At 42.9% G+C, this 12,578-nt stretch overlaps 1 protein-coding gene across 2 annotated transcripts in view; it reads left to right on the top strand.

Moving 5' to 3' along the window:
• The window catches only part of TAF5L (TAF5-like RNA polymerase II, p300/CBP-associated factor (PCAF)-associated factor, 65kDa), a 15,158-nt gene extending 3,217 nt beyond the window's left edge, over positions 1-11,941 (top strand). Inside the window, exons 2-4 of one of the 2 annotated variants that reach the window (XM_010145389.1) lie at positions 1,839-1,943; positions 4,327-5,051; positions 10,909-11,941. In XM_010145389.1, coding sequence (XP_010143691.1) covers positions 1,839-1,943; positions 4,327-5,051; positions 10,909-11,706 — 1,628 coding nt within the window. In that variant the 3' untranslated portion in view covers positions 11,707-11,941. The remainder of the gene's footprint in view (positions 1-1,838; positions 1,944-4,326; positions 5,052-10,908) is intronic. The other variant, XM_010145388.1, reaches the window with a different exon arrangement.
• Positions 11,942-12,578: the final 637 nt, after the last annotated feature.

Genomic DNA, 12,578 nt, shown 5'->3' with positions numbered 1-12,578 from the left:
CTGCTGAAATGAGAACACCAGAATGTTGTGAAGAGTTGACCCTTGTATGTAACCCTCTGACACACATAAAAGACAGGCCCTCATATTTCTGTTTTTCTTTGCTTTTACAATGAGTGATATGGATACGACATTGAAAACTGTCACTGAGCATTTTTGAGTTACTACGTGTGTGTGTGTGCAGTTTACTTCTTATGCCGCATATTGATTATATTTAATTTAAATTCTGAATAGCAGGGTTTTTTACTTTAGCCGTTAAGTAATGCCAGTATGTGAGCCTGGAGCTCTTACCAGCTTTGAGTTTCTGAAGCAGCCAGGCTGTAGAAAGCGCAGTGTATCTGTACCTTTCAGCAGTTTGTATTTGTTTATTTCTAAACTGATTTGAAAGAAGATAGAGTGTTGGTGCTGGAATCTGTATTTGTTTTTTCCTGTGAGGGGATGATGAGCACAGCCCAGCTCTCTGTTTCCAAATTCAGCTTGCCCTGGAGAGTTGATAAACATACCTCCTGTATTTCCATATGCTCCAGGAAGAGAGACCTCTGTCTTACCAGAGAGAGAAAGAGGGGAGAACAGCGACAGGCCTCCAGTATACCATGAGCTGATGTCTTTCTAATTAGAAGCATTGAGATGAGTTGGAGACTGGCCTATCTCTCTGTAGTACATGAACGTTTGATGATGTTGTTTATAGACTTCTAGGGCCGCCAGAGTTGTACCCCTGTGAGTGAGCCAAATGCTGGAACAAAAAACTGATCAATCAGTAGTAGAAAGGCAATGAGAAAGGATGGAAATTGGTGGGGGCATGGGAAACTGAAAGAAATTAGAGTTGAGAGTGATGAAAATAGGTTTTGTGGAGGGGGAATTGTTATTAACTGAAAAAATTAGAAAACAGTGAAACTCCTTGCCCTTCTGTGCTCTTCTTTGAAGAGCAGATGAATAAACATATTAGCTATAATTTTGTAACTTGTGTTTCTAATCACTGTATTTATATATGCTTAGGGTATGTTGGTGGGTTACTGTAAACTTGCACGAAGTCCCCTGTCAGGTTCTGAGAGGTTTGGCAGAAGAGCGAAGGCTTGGTGCCACAGAAGCAGCAGCCAATTACCTTTCTGTGTAGTTCAGAACTGCTTTTACCAGAATTGATACTTGGTTTGAAAATCGGTTTAACACCATCTCAGGAGACCATAACAATGGGGTTTGTTGTCAGATACCAGCTGCCCTTCAACCTAAAATCCTCAGGGAGGAGGATACATTTTGATTGAATCCCTAAACAAACTCTTACTTTTTAGTGTGTTTGCACCACCATATCCAGGATACTAGTAAAGGATAATGATTATTATTTGTTGTAAACGATAATGACTGAGATAAGGAATCTGAGACTCTGAGGTAATGTCACTGCAGACCCCATGTAAATGAGTTGGTGGGTCATGCTGAAAAAGAAACTTTGTTTTCAAGAAAGTTGTATATTGCTTTCCTCATCGTATCAGTGTGCAAAGTAGTAAAACCACGGCATATCTTGTGAAACTTGCGATGGTGTTACTCTGAATTTCTTGGGAACTTAAGGTTTTATTTGAAAACTGAAAAATGTATTCTAGGGGGAGCAGGTGAATTGCTGAGATTTTTAGGAGTTTTTTAATGTTTGCGGTATGCTTTCTCATTCATGATCTCTCTAGCTGCTTAATGTCGTGTTTAGATGCTTCATACTGTGTCACCCCTGGATGGTTTGAAAGGTGAAATGTCATCTTGGTGGCTGCATTACCCTGGATTTTATGAGAAGCTTTGTTTCCAGACACACATGTAAAGCTTCCTAATTCCCTGTTTAATTTTTGTATTTTATTTCACAGTCCAATCTGAATCTGGTTGCGCCAATGTTGTGTCTGCAGCTCCCTGCCTGGCGGAGCCACAGCAATATGAAGTACAGTTTGGACGATTACGCAATTTTCTCACAGGTAACTATCAGGAAGCAAGGAAGAAGAAAGTAGCTCATTTTTTTTGTAATTCCAGTGAGTAAAGGACAATAAAAATTAAAATCACATCTTTAACAATCTTTGGGTTTCTAATTTTGAGATTTCAGTTACTACAATTAGAAAATTTTGTTTGTTTTCTTGTTTGAGTGCTGAGTACCTTTGGCTTTTGTAGATAGGTGAGTGTTTGCCCTTAATTTCTTCTACGAGTCCCGAATGTGGAAAGAAAGCAGATAGGATTTTTAGAGAAGTGAGGTTGCCACTCCTCCAGCCTTTGGGCACATCTACATTCGTCCAGTGTAGGGATTTGATCCTAGTGTGCATAACACGAGTATTAATATTCTTGATGCTTGTTGAAGGGACAGGGAAGGCAGAGGAAGCAAATTGAGAAGTCTCTGCAACACCATTGTACTTTAGTATTGGAGGTAAAGCCTTGTGGTTTAATAGATTTTCTGTTCAGTGGCTTAAATACCACTTGGGGAAGTGCTAGGCATGGGTTTGGTGTTCAGGTCGACCGTTTTCATCTTTTTTGTCCCTCTTGCTCAGTTTTGATTTCTTACACACGTGAACTGCTTCTGTTTCTGTAAAGGAGTAACTTGGCAGCCAGCCACAAGGCACAGCAGGACACAGCCCATTTCTGTGATGCCTGTCCCCAGGAGCACTGAGGAGTGGGCAGCGGATTAGGACCACTGAATAATTTAGGAATTACTCAAGAGCTCTCTAGTTTGACAAGCCTCTCAAAGCAGGGCAAGATCAGAGTTTGATCAGGTTGCTCAGGACCTTGTCCAGCCAGATTTTGAAAATCAAGAAGTGTGGAGATTGCTCTGTACCTCTGGGTCCTGGCTGCAGGGCTGAGCAATTTGGTGATAATTTCATTTGCAGTGGCTTGCCTGCTGTCCTTTTAATGAGCACCTCTGAGAAGAGGCTGGCTCCTTTCCCTCCATGATGTCCTACTGAGTACTGAAGGCAGCAGTTGGATACCCCCGTATTATTCTCCAGGCTAGACAGACCCAGCTGCCATAACCTCTCTTCATATATTCCCAGGAAACATTTTCTTGGTTCCTGTTTCTGCCAGCTTCCCATCTCTCCGCTTTTTTCCCCCCACTGAAGAGTGCGGTCTTTTCCCCTTGTTGCATTTCTAGACTAGAGCACCTGCTTAGAGCTTTTACTACATACAGAACACTGGTTTCACTGGCTGTGGACCAGTTTCAGTGGGACAGAAAGGAGGATGATGCCCAAGTATGCAAATTCATGTGTGTACACTGTGCACTACGCACTGTAGTTACTCTTGGGAGAGAGGCGCAGTATGAACCAGGGAAAGTCTGGAAGAGTGTTCAACAGGAGAGGAAAATAACCTAATGGAATGCGGGAAAAAAAGAACATGCATTGGTGAGTGGCAGGAGGGAAGAACAAGTTGAAAAGAAGCAATGCTCTTTGAAGACCAGCAGTGCTGTTTAAGGACCAGCAAACTCCTGTTTTGTTCCAGTAATTTAGACCATTTGGTCCTCTGGTAACTCTTGCTATGGCCCTGTGTGTTGCCATGGCGTTCTGAGGCAGGGCTCAGTTCCTTACCGCTTCCTGCAGCCGTGGGAGGGAAACAGTCCCGAGAGGCTGGTGAAGGAGGGGTGGAGCTGTTGCACAGATTTGTCTCTGAAAGGTACAGCACAGCCTAATCGGGAGTTTGTTACATTGTGTACTAGGAATTACTGCTGGGATTTGTCTTGGCAGAGAGAAGGGAAGAGAGAGAGAGAGAGACAGAGAGAGAGAGAAAGCATGCGTATGAACAGGCACAGAAATAAAACGAGCACAGCATATTACAGTACATTTTGGAAACTGTAGCTTTCTTTCCCCTGAAGACAAATCGGTTCAATCCAAAGGTCCACGTGTAGGTTTTATTGAAACCAAGAAGAAAAAAGCCGCCAAAGTTCAAGCCCACAGAAGCTAGGTAAATAATTTTGACTTAAATGCATTAAATACTATTTTAAATATAATGAATAAATTTAAAAGTCCATTTATTGCAATAAGCAGGGCATAATTTTTCTTCTAAAATAAACAGGGGAAAATTCACCTGTCATGTTTTTTGAGGTGGCATTTTAATATCTGGCCCACACCTGAAAAGGATTTTGAAATCTCTGCATTTTGTTCTGACAAGGTACCTCACTGACTTGAGAATCTTTATTCAGATCTGTAATACAGGTACTGAGTAACCCCTTTAAGAGGTTCACTTAGCTGTGCCAACAAAAGTCTCCTCTTGCTTGCTCTCTGATGCCACTGTCATGGCTTTTTGCAGTAATTGCCCTTGCTCTGTTTTATTCCCAGTAGAAAGCGGATTGAGAAATCACTCAGTTTGTTGCTGTTTTTTATATAGATTCAGATTCTCAGCACAGCCATGAAGTGATGCCTCTTCTGTATCCCCTCTTCGTCTACCTCCATCTGAACATGGTCCAGAATGGCCTAAAAAGCACAGTGGACAGTTTTTACAGCCGCTTCCATGGCATGTTCTTGCAGAATGCCAGCCAGAAGGATATCATTGAGCAGTTGCAGACTACCATGACTATTCAGGATATCCTGTCCAATTTGAAGCTCCGTGCTTTTCTGGACAACAAGTATGTCATCCGCCTTCAAGAGGACAGCTACAACTACCTTCTTCGCTACCTCCAAAGTGACAACAACAACGCCCTGTGCAAAGTCCTGACCTTGCACATTCACCTGGATGTGCAGCCCGCCAAGAGGACTGACTACCAGTTGTATGCTGGTGGAAGCTCCTCACGCAACGAAAGCAACGGCCTGGAACCCAGTGATGTGCCGGCTTCCATTCTGCAAAATGAGGCAGCGCTGGAATTACTGCAGGACAGCATTAAACGTGTCAAGGATGGACCCCCTTCTTTAACAACCATCTGTTTCTATGCCTTCTATAACACAGAGCAGTTGCTGAACACTGCAGAGATTTCACCAAATAGCAAGCTGCTCGCTGCTGGGTTTGATAATTCGTGCGTGAAGCTGTGGAGCCTGCGTTCCAGGAAGTTAAAATCTGAGCCCCACCTTGTTGATGTGTCTCGCATCCATCTGGCTTGTGACATCCTGGATGAGGAGGTCTGGATACCTTTCTTTCCCCTACCTTCTACCCTTTCTGCCTAGATGTCTTTAGCATGCGTTGTGGAGTATCTAGTAATGTCCTGGGGAACTGCGAGGCTGTTCCACAACCTTGATGCGCAAATTTTATAGCCTATTTCTGTCCTTGTTCTTTCTCGAGTGGTTGTAAATGCTGCACTGAGGTGCAATGAGTTTGTGCTGGGGCATGGTTTGTTAGTCCAAGGTGCCAATCTCCCTCCCCCAGCTGTCCTTGAACAGATGATAATATACAGGCAGGGTAGTAAGAACAGGTGACTGGAGAAGGCTCCCTTCCCTAAGAAGCATGGAGTTGCCTTATGGATAGGAAGATGAAACAAGGAGATGCGGGCAGTGAAAAAAAACACACGGTGGTGAATGAAAACCATAAGGAAAGCGGCTAAGAACAACCAGTCAGAAGGGTGGAGAGAGAGAAAGGGAGAGGTGCAGGAAGAGGAAAACAAGACAGAGTAAGGAAAGAGCCAAAGGAGGCTGACTTGAGGCCTCAGAAAGAAGGAAGGGATGCCTGAGTGGAAAACTGTATTTCAGGAATCGTCTTAACCAGAGGTGAAGAGTCAGCATGTCAAAATTGTGCAAAATGTTTCTGTTAAGGAATCTGCAGTGTAGAAACTTCAGAGGCTTTCCGCTGTGGAGTGCTGGAGACAAGGACAGGGATGTGTGTGCCTTCACATGCCAGGCTAGATAGCATCTTCTAGTTTACTGAGGTTTTTTTGCCTTCTAGTCACGCCCTTCCTCACCTCTGTAGCATCTTCTGTCTGGTTAGAGATCAGGATTTGTGACTCTTTGTTTAATCACTCCCCTCTTGGAAGGAAAAAAAAAAAGCCTCATTTGTTCTCCTGTTGAGAGTTTAGCAAAAGAAACATCATTTTTTTTCCCCGCTTTTTTTTTTTCTCTCATTAAAAATACCTAGTAGCAGAGTTCTGTTTATTTTGGAAGGGTGCAGAAAGCTTGCTGTATGCAGAGATCTAGGGTTAGGGATTGCTTTGTCAGTCAGCCTGGGAACTAGAGGCAGGCAGCCAGGTGAGATAGCACAGCATCACGTTCACTGCTTCCCAGGTTAACCCTTTCTGCAGATTGAGCAGGTAAGTGGGTCAGACTAGCCCGAGACAGAGCTATGGACATTTTTTCATTGTAAACTGCAAGAGTTCATAGGACATGTGACTGTGTATCGCCTGTCATAGAAAACAGATGTCAATAACCTGCAACAGAGAAGAATTTCTCTGGTAAATCAGGTCACCTGGTTTGGCTCCAGACTCTAGAAAAGTGAGATATTGCCAGGTTATCAGGAGTGCTTATTAGCTTTTTTTTTTGGCACATATTGTATGTGTCTTATGAAACAGCCATGAAAGCTTAAGTACAAATAGCTCTTGTTGGCTATTTCATATTTTATGTATCCAGCAGTATTTGTGCACAAGTCTAAAACCAAAAATTGGTCAAAGACCAGCACAGATCAAAGTTAGCATTGCCCTGAGTAACTTCCACCACTGACAAAACAAATAGTGACCTGATCAGGAGTTGAGAGTTAAGGGAGGATACCAGCCTGAATGCACTGCTGGTTATGTGTCCTAAATGCAAATGAAAGCCTATTATTGACACAAAAGAAGTAAATTCGGGTATCCGGGAACCCTAAGTGAAAATATACAGGCACCCATGGGGTCACAGGTGGGAACAGACCAACACTCGTTTGGGTGCCACAGGAGTGGAAGCCACAGATACTAAGATAGACCAAACAAGACCACCCTGACTGTACCGCAGTCATCAGTGATGCAGCTCGGTGTGAACAGGGGCTGTGTTTCACACTGTCTGATCAGCAACAACTCACAGCAGTAAATCTGATGAAAACTTTGACAAAGAACAAAAATTCTGAGTGCATTTTGACGTTATTTCAGTGAGTTCTATAGAATAGTTTGGTGAAGATGTTAAACTTGTCTGGGTTTTGTAAGGTTTCTAAATCTTGTTTGGTTTGGTTGATTTCTGTATTGTGTAATTAGCTTTGGATACTGTACTGAAGTCGTGTCTGAAATAATTAATCTTCAGCTTGGTTTCTGATTTGCTGCAAGCAAATAGGTTCTTCTGTTTATGGAGATACAGAAGTTAAAGTGTGCTAGTTTCAGTGGATCTTGTTCAGGGTGGCACTAGAACTACACTATTGGGTTAACTCTTTTTACGTATATATATATATATATATACATTAAAAAATGAGGTTGAGACTTGACAGACATGTTAGAGAATGACATTTTTTCCTAGCTGATGTAAAGCCTTTGTATCACTAAGGTTAAAATGACCTACTAGGTGTAGTTTTAGTGGATTTTGCTCAATATGGTGCCCCAGTGCACATCACCAGTGTTGTCTTGCTTTTTGGAAATAGGAGAGGCTTACTATTTGGTGATAAAGTAATGATATTTTCTTTACAGTAGCATCTCACAAATGCCATTTTATAGTCTCTTTTACTTAAGGTCCAGTATAAAAACACAGTTTTGTAGCTGTGCAGATGGACATATTGTTTGTCTCTTTGTAATTTTGCCATGCTCATTCCCACTACTACATAAATCAACAACAGAAAATAATATCTATGTCCCAAGCCACAGGAGTGGCAGCCCTTAAATTCTGTGAAGACTTACTAGTAGAGCCCGTTGAGTTCTTCCTCTAAGATTCTGCTTTAAGTGGCAGTGGTCCTTCAAGTGGTAATGAGCAGGGATGATACTGACACCTTGATGGATGGCAGACAGGAGGGAATTCTGGAAGAAACAGTAAGAAATGTCCTTCAAAGAGACGCGTGGTAACTACTCCCTCATCTTTCCCTGCTAGGAGATCTTTACTGTAGGCAGGTAAGAGATCTTCCCTTCTGGCATCTTAAGAGCACTGCAGAATGAGAGACGATGACACCCAGGGAAACCTGTTCCTAGTTAGAAAAAAAAAAAGGAGTATGGTGAGATTTGTTTTGGTTTTTTGAGGTTATCATTGTTGCTTTTTGAGGTTCACTCATTCCCTTGAGGCTTATGCTGGGTGGAAGGTGAAGCTGATTTTTGTCACCTAGGTAGTGTTTGCTGCTCACAAGGTTATGCATCAGCAGTAAATTTTCCTGTGTCCAAATGACTGTCATGCAAAATGCATTACTGATTTAAGTGATAGCTGAGGAGCTGGGTAGTCTGTCCACAGGTGTATCACTTGGAAGCTGTCCTGTGTAACAAAACATGCTAACATTTTTGTTCAGTTTTGGGGGATTTTGTACTTGCTCAGGAAGTTTTCCTGTTCACTGTTGAAGAGTAATTTTTTTTTAGCTGCTTTTAGTAGTGTTGGTAGGGTTTCCAGGCCTATGCTATGACTTAAAATCTGTTTTGATAGTTCTTCTTTTCAAAATAGATAGTACAAATAATGAAAGGTAGCTTTTAGTGTGTGTCAGTTTTTGATTAAAATAGGTTTTTATAACCATTTCATGTCCATTCCAAGGAAATACAAATCGTTCATGCTAACCTACAGCAGCAACCACTTCAGAGGGAGCCAGGGGATATCTGGGTGCCCAGTAGTATGTTATAGCCAGGAAACACATTCGGTGTGTGAAATTGGAATCCTGAAAAACTTATGATTCCCTGTCTCCCTGCTGATTTATAACACAGGTCGCAGCCTTTCTATAGGAGCTGCAAATGCTCATCTACATGGTAGTAGCTGTAGGATGCAAGAGTGTACTGATCTGACAAAGAAATGAAGCTTGATTCTGCAAGGTGGGAATTTAGTAGCTGCACTTCCAGCTGCTTTGTTAATCTGATCAGCAGACTAACTTGGATATGGAGGAAGCAGAAAAATTTACTTACTCAGAGGTATTGTAGGTACACTCTTGCAGTAAGCTGTAACAGCAGAGTGCAATTGTTACACTTAGTGGGTATCAAACAGAAGTCAAAGATGAGATTTGCTACCTGTGATCATATAGGAGTGTGGTTTTGCATGCTGCAGAAGTCACTGTCAAACAAGCTGCTACATTAATACAATAAAAGAAAAGGAGGTGCTTGTAAGAGGGAAACTGTATGTGCTTGTAGATAGTCCAAGTAGCCCTGTATGAATCTGGACGCATAAAACTAAGTATCTGGACTTGCAGAATTTACAGAAACCATAGTACAATGTAGGTAACTAGAATGGCCTTCCACTGGTAACTTCTCAGGAATCTTATGGTCATAATTAAATAGCATAAAATGCTTCAGGTATCAGCCTCTCTCCTTTAATGTGGTAACATAGCCTAAAGATGCTCTGGATTCCAGCAACCAATGCTCCATCTGAGGTAGAAAAAGCAATTTGAATAAGAATGGGGCTTTGCATGCTAGAGCCTGCAATTTCTCTCTGCCTCACCTCTATAGCAGAGATGAAATTGGCTCCCAGCCATATCATAGAGCTCCCACAGGCACTGACTACTCCAGAGAGAATTAGCATTGCTAAACGTGGCTTGCTGCCTATTACTAAACACAGAGATGGAGAAAGGCAGCAAGCTAGCTAAGTCAGTTTGCTCACCTCTGATATGAGATTTGAAACCGCTGGAGGAGAAGGGTTTCCAGGAGTATTGCTAAGGCTGAAGGAAAACTGTATGTGGGTCCTGAGGTCAAAGGGATGGGAGCTTGTGTCAGGCAAGAGAGCCACTCACACACACAGACTAATCACTGTCATCTGCTGGTTGTCAGCAGTCGGGCAGCCCTGGGGAATTGGGTTTCCTCCCAGGGCAGGAAGGGCTCCTTCTGCAGGAAATGGGACAGTTTGCTGTGATAAAAGTTAAAGGGACTGTTCACAAACAAAAGGGCTTTGTGCTGAATTTGATGTGCAGAGATTGCCTGTGGATGAGTGTTACTGATTCAGTACTGAGGAAGAGTGTGTGCCTGGCAGCCCTGAGGAAGGGTGGTCTCGAGCTACACAGGTGCACCTCAAGCCATGGTTATCTTGCACTCCATCAGTGAGATGCCAGCTTGTCAGGCAAGGACACTCGCTTGAGTTGAGATTCACTGAAACTTGTGCAGTCTGTAGCCTTTGAGTGTCAAGCGCTCTTTCACTCTTACCCTCCATTGGGAGTTTCCTTTAGCACAGCTTACTGAATGGTCTTCAAGTGTCAAAACCTTTACTTGTTGACTATCTGCCCTAGTACTTGAATTGGAGGAGTACAGGATAAAAAGGTTTCCAGTGCCATCCTTTTAGTGATTATTCATCTTCTCCTACCCCAAAATGGATCCTTTGATCTAAGTAAAATGCATACAGTTGCTGTTCTTGAAGGGTTAGTATATGAAAGCATCCTGATGGAGCTTGCACAGAGAAATAGACCTTTCAGCCTTACTGGGTTTCTGTTCACTTGCTAAGAAGCAATGTCCAGCAGACAGCTTGCCAAATATGCTTTGTCCTTCCTTTTGTTTAGAAATCCTGTGTTTCTCTTTCTGTGCTGTGAGATTCCCTTCCAATAATGACCACACCAAAAGAGCAGATGCCAAGATCTGTTTCAACATCTTAGCCAAAAGTTTAGTAGAGTCTGGATAGGGAGTAAGCATATGGGTTTTCCCTATTCATATACAATCCCAGGTTAAGGTGCCTTCTGAAGTGACCATGAGGCTACCCAAAATGAAGATAAAACCTTTATATAAAGTCTTGTCTCACCATCTCTTTAAGCATTAACTTAGATATAGCAAATGCACTAGCAATGTTTGTGGCACAAAATATGCCAACGTCTAAAATAACTTCTGTATTAACAGAATATTCTGTATTGACCCACCTGTTTTCCTCATGGTGGTTCCTGTATTTGCTGAACAGATAAACATGCTTTTCTTTCGTGTTTCTTTTTCTCCTTCCCGACCAGGAGGAAGAGGATGACAGCGCAGGCACAGAAATGAAGATCCTGAGAGGACACTGTGGACCTGTGTATAGCACAAGGTTCCTTTCAGACAGTTCAGGACTCCTGTCTTGTTCTGAGGACATGTCCATCAGATACTGGGACCTCGGAAGTTTTACCAACACTGTGTTGTACCAAGGACATGCCTATCCTGTCTGGGATTTAGATATTAGCCCCTGCAGCCTGTACTTTGCCAGCGGTTCCCATGATCGCACTGCAAGGCTCTGGTCATTTGATCGGACGTACCCACTGCGAATATATGCGGGCCATTTGGCGGATGTAGACTGTGTCAAGTTCCACCCCAATTCCAACTACTTGGCAACAGGCTCCACAGACAAAACCGTGCGCTTGTGGAGCACTCAGCAAGGCAATTCGGTGCGCCTTTTCACTGGGCACCGTGGCCCCGTGCTAGCGCTTGCGTTTTCTCCCAATGGTAAGTACCTAGCATCAGCAGGTGAAGACCAGCGGCTAAAGCTGTGGGACCTGGCGTCAGGAACTCTTTACAAAGAACTGAGGGGGCACACGGACAACATAACCAGCCTTACTTTTAGTCCTGACAGTAGTTTAATTGCTTCAGCATCGATGGACAATTCCGTTCGGGTCTGGGACATTCGGAACACTTACTGCAATGCCCCTGCAGATGGGTCTTCCAGTGAACTGGTTGGTGTGTATACCGGACAAATGAATAATGTACTGAGCGTACAGTTTATGGCCTGTAATCTTCTTCTAGTGACTGGAATTGCACAAGAAAATCAGGAACATTAATTATTATTTTTTTTCTTAGGGAAGTGGGTGGATGTATTGAATACCAGAGTCCATTGCGAGCTGAGATTACTGACTGTGAAACACTTCTCTTCTGCCCCCCTTTGAAGGCATGTTCAAAGTGATGCAGATGCTTCAAAATGTCTTGCCCACAAAAAGGCTTGTGCTGTTCATCGGAATAAGGAAAAAAGGAGTGCTCAAAATACATACGCATTCTAATCTTGTAGGGATGGGAAAAAGGGGAGTAAATCCAGTAGCCCGGGGAAACTGAAAGCCTGGACCAGTCAAGTGGAACTGCCAACCAGATAAGCTGCTGACTTGCACTTAAATGTCACGCGTTCATTGATGGGCACGTCTTACCTACTGTTAACTGAGGCTTCAGAGTGTGGAGAACTACTGGCCCAGTGTTTTTTGGTTTGCTTTTGTTTTCCTGCAGAGGACCAGCATTTTAAGACCCTTCTGTTAAAAGAAATTATGTATTTTCTACAGAAATAGTGGTCCTAAATATTACAGCTCCCTAGAGCACTTCTGGAATATTTTGGCCTAGCTAAGTAGAAAATACCATCTTTCTTTTTAGTAAGGGAATGGAAATCTGACCTCAGTTGGGGCCCATCTCTGCATTGTCATTTGAGTTTTGTTCCTGGTACTAGGCGTGATATTTGTATTTATATTCCATTAATTAGGAATCTTTCCGAATCTGGGTGCACTGTGTTTTGAGGATGGGAGGAAAGTGAGGATAGAGCAGTGGCTTTAAAAGGTAGTAAATGACTTGCCTTGTCTGGAGGGAGGGCACAATAGTACCGGAGTGGGTAAGTTTTGGACTCCTAATGGAAGCAGGGCACGTCAATCCACCACTGCACCTCACAGAAATATTT

Source organism: Buceros rhinoceros, unplaced genomic scaffold, assembly GCF_000710305.1.
Source record: "Buceros rhinoceros silvestris isolate BGI_N320 unplaced genomic scaffold, ASM71030v1 scaffold15101, whole genome shotgun sequence".
Taxonomy (NCBI): Eukaryota; Metazoa; Chordata; class Aves; order Bucerotiformes; family Bucerotidae; genus Buceros; species Buceros rhinoceros.
This window is presented reverse-complemented; position numbering and strand designations above follow the sequence as displayed.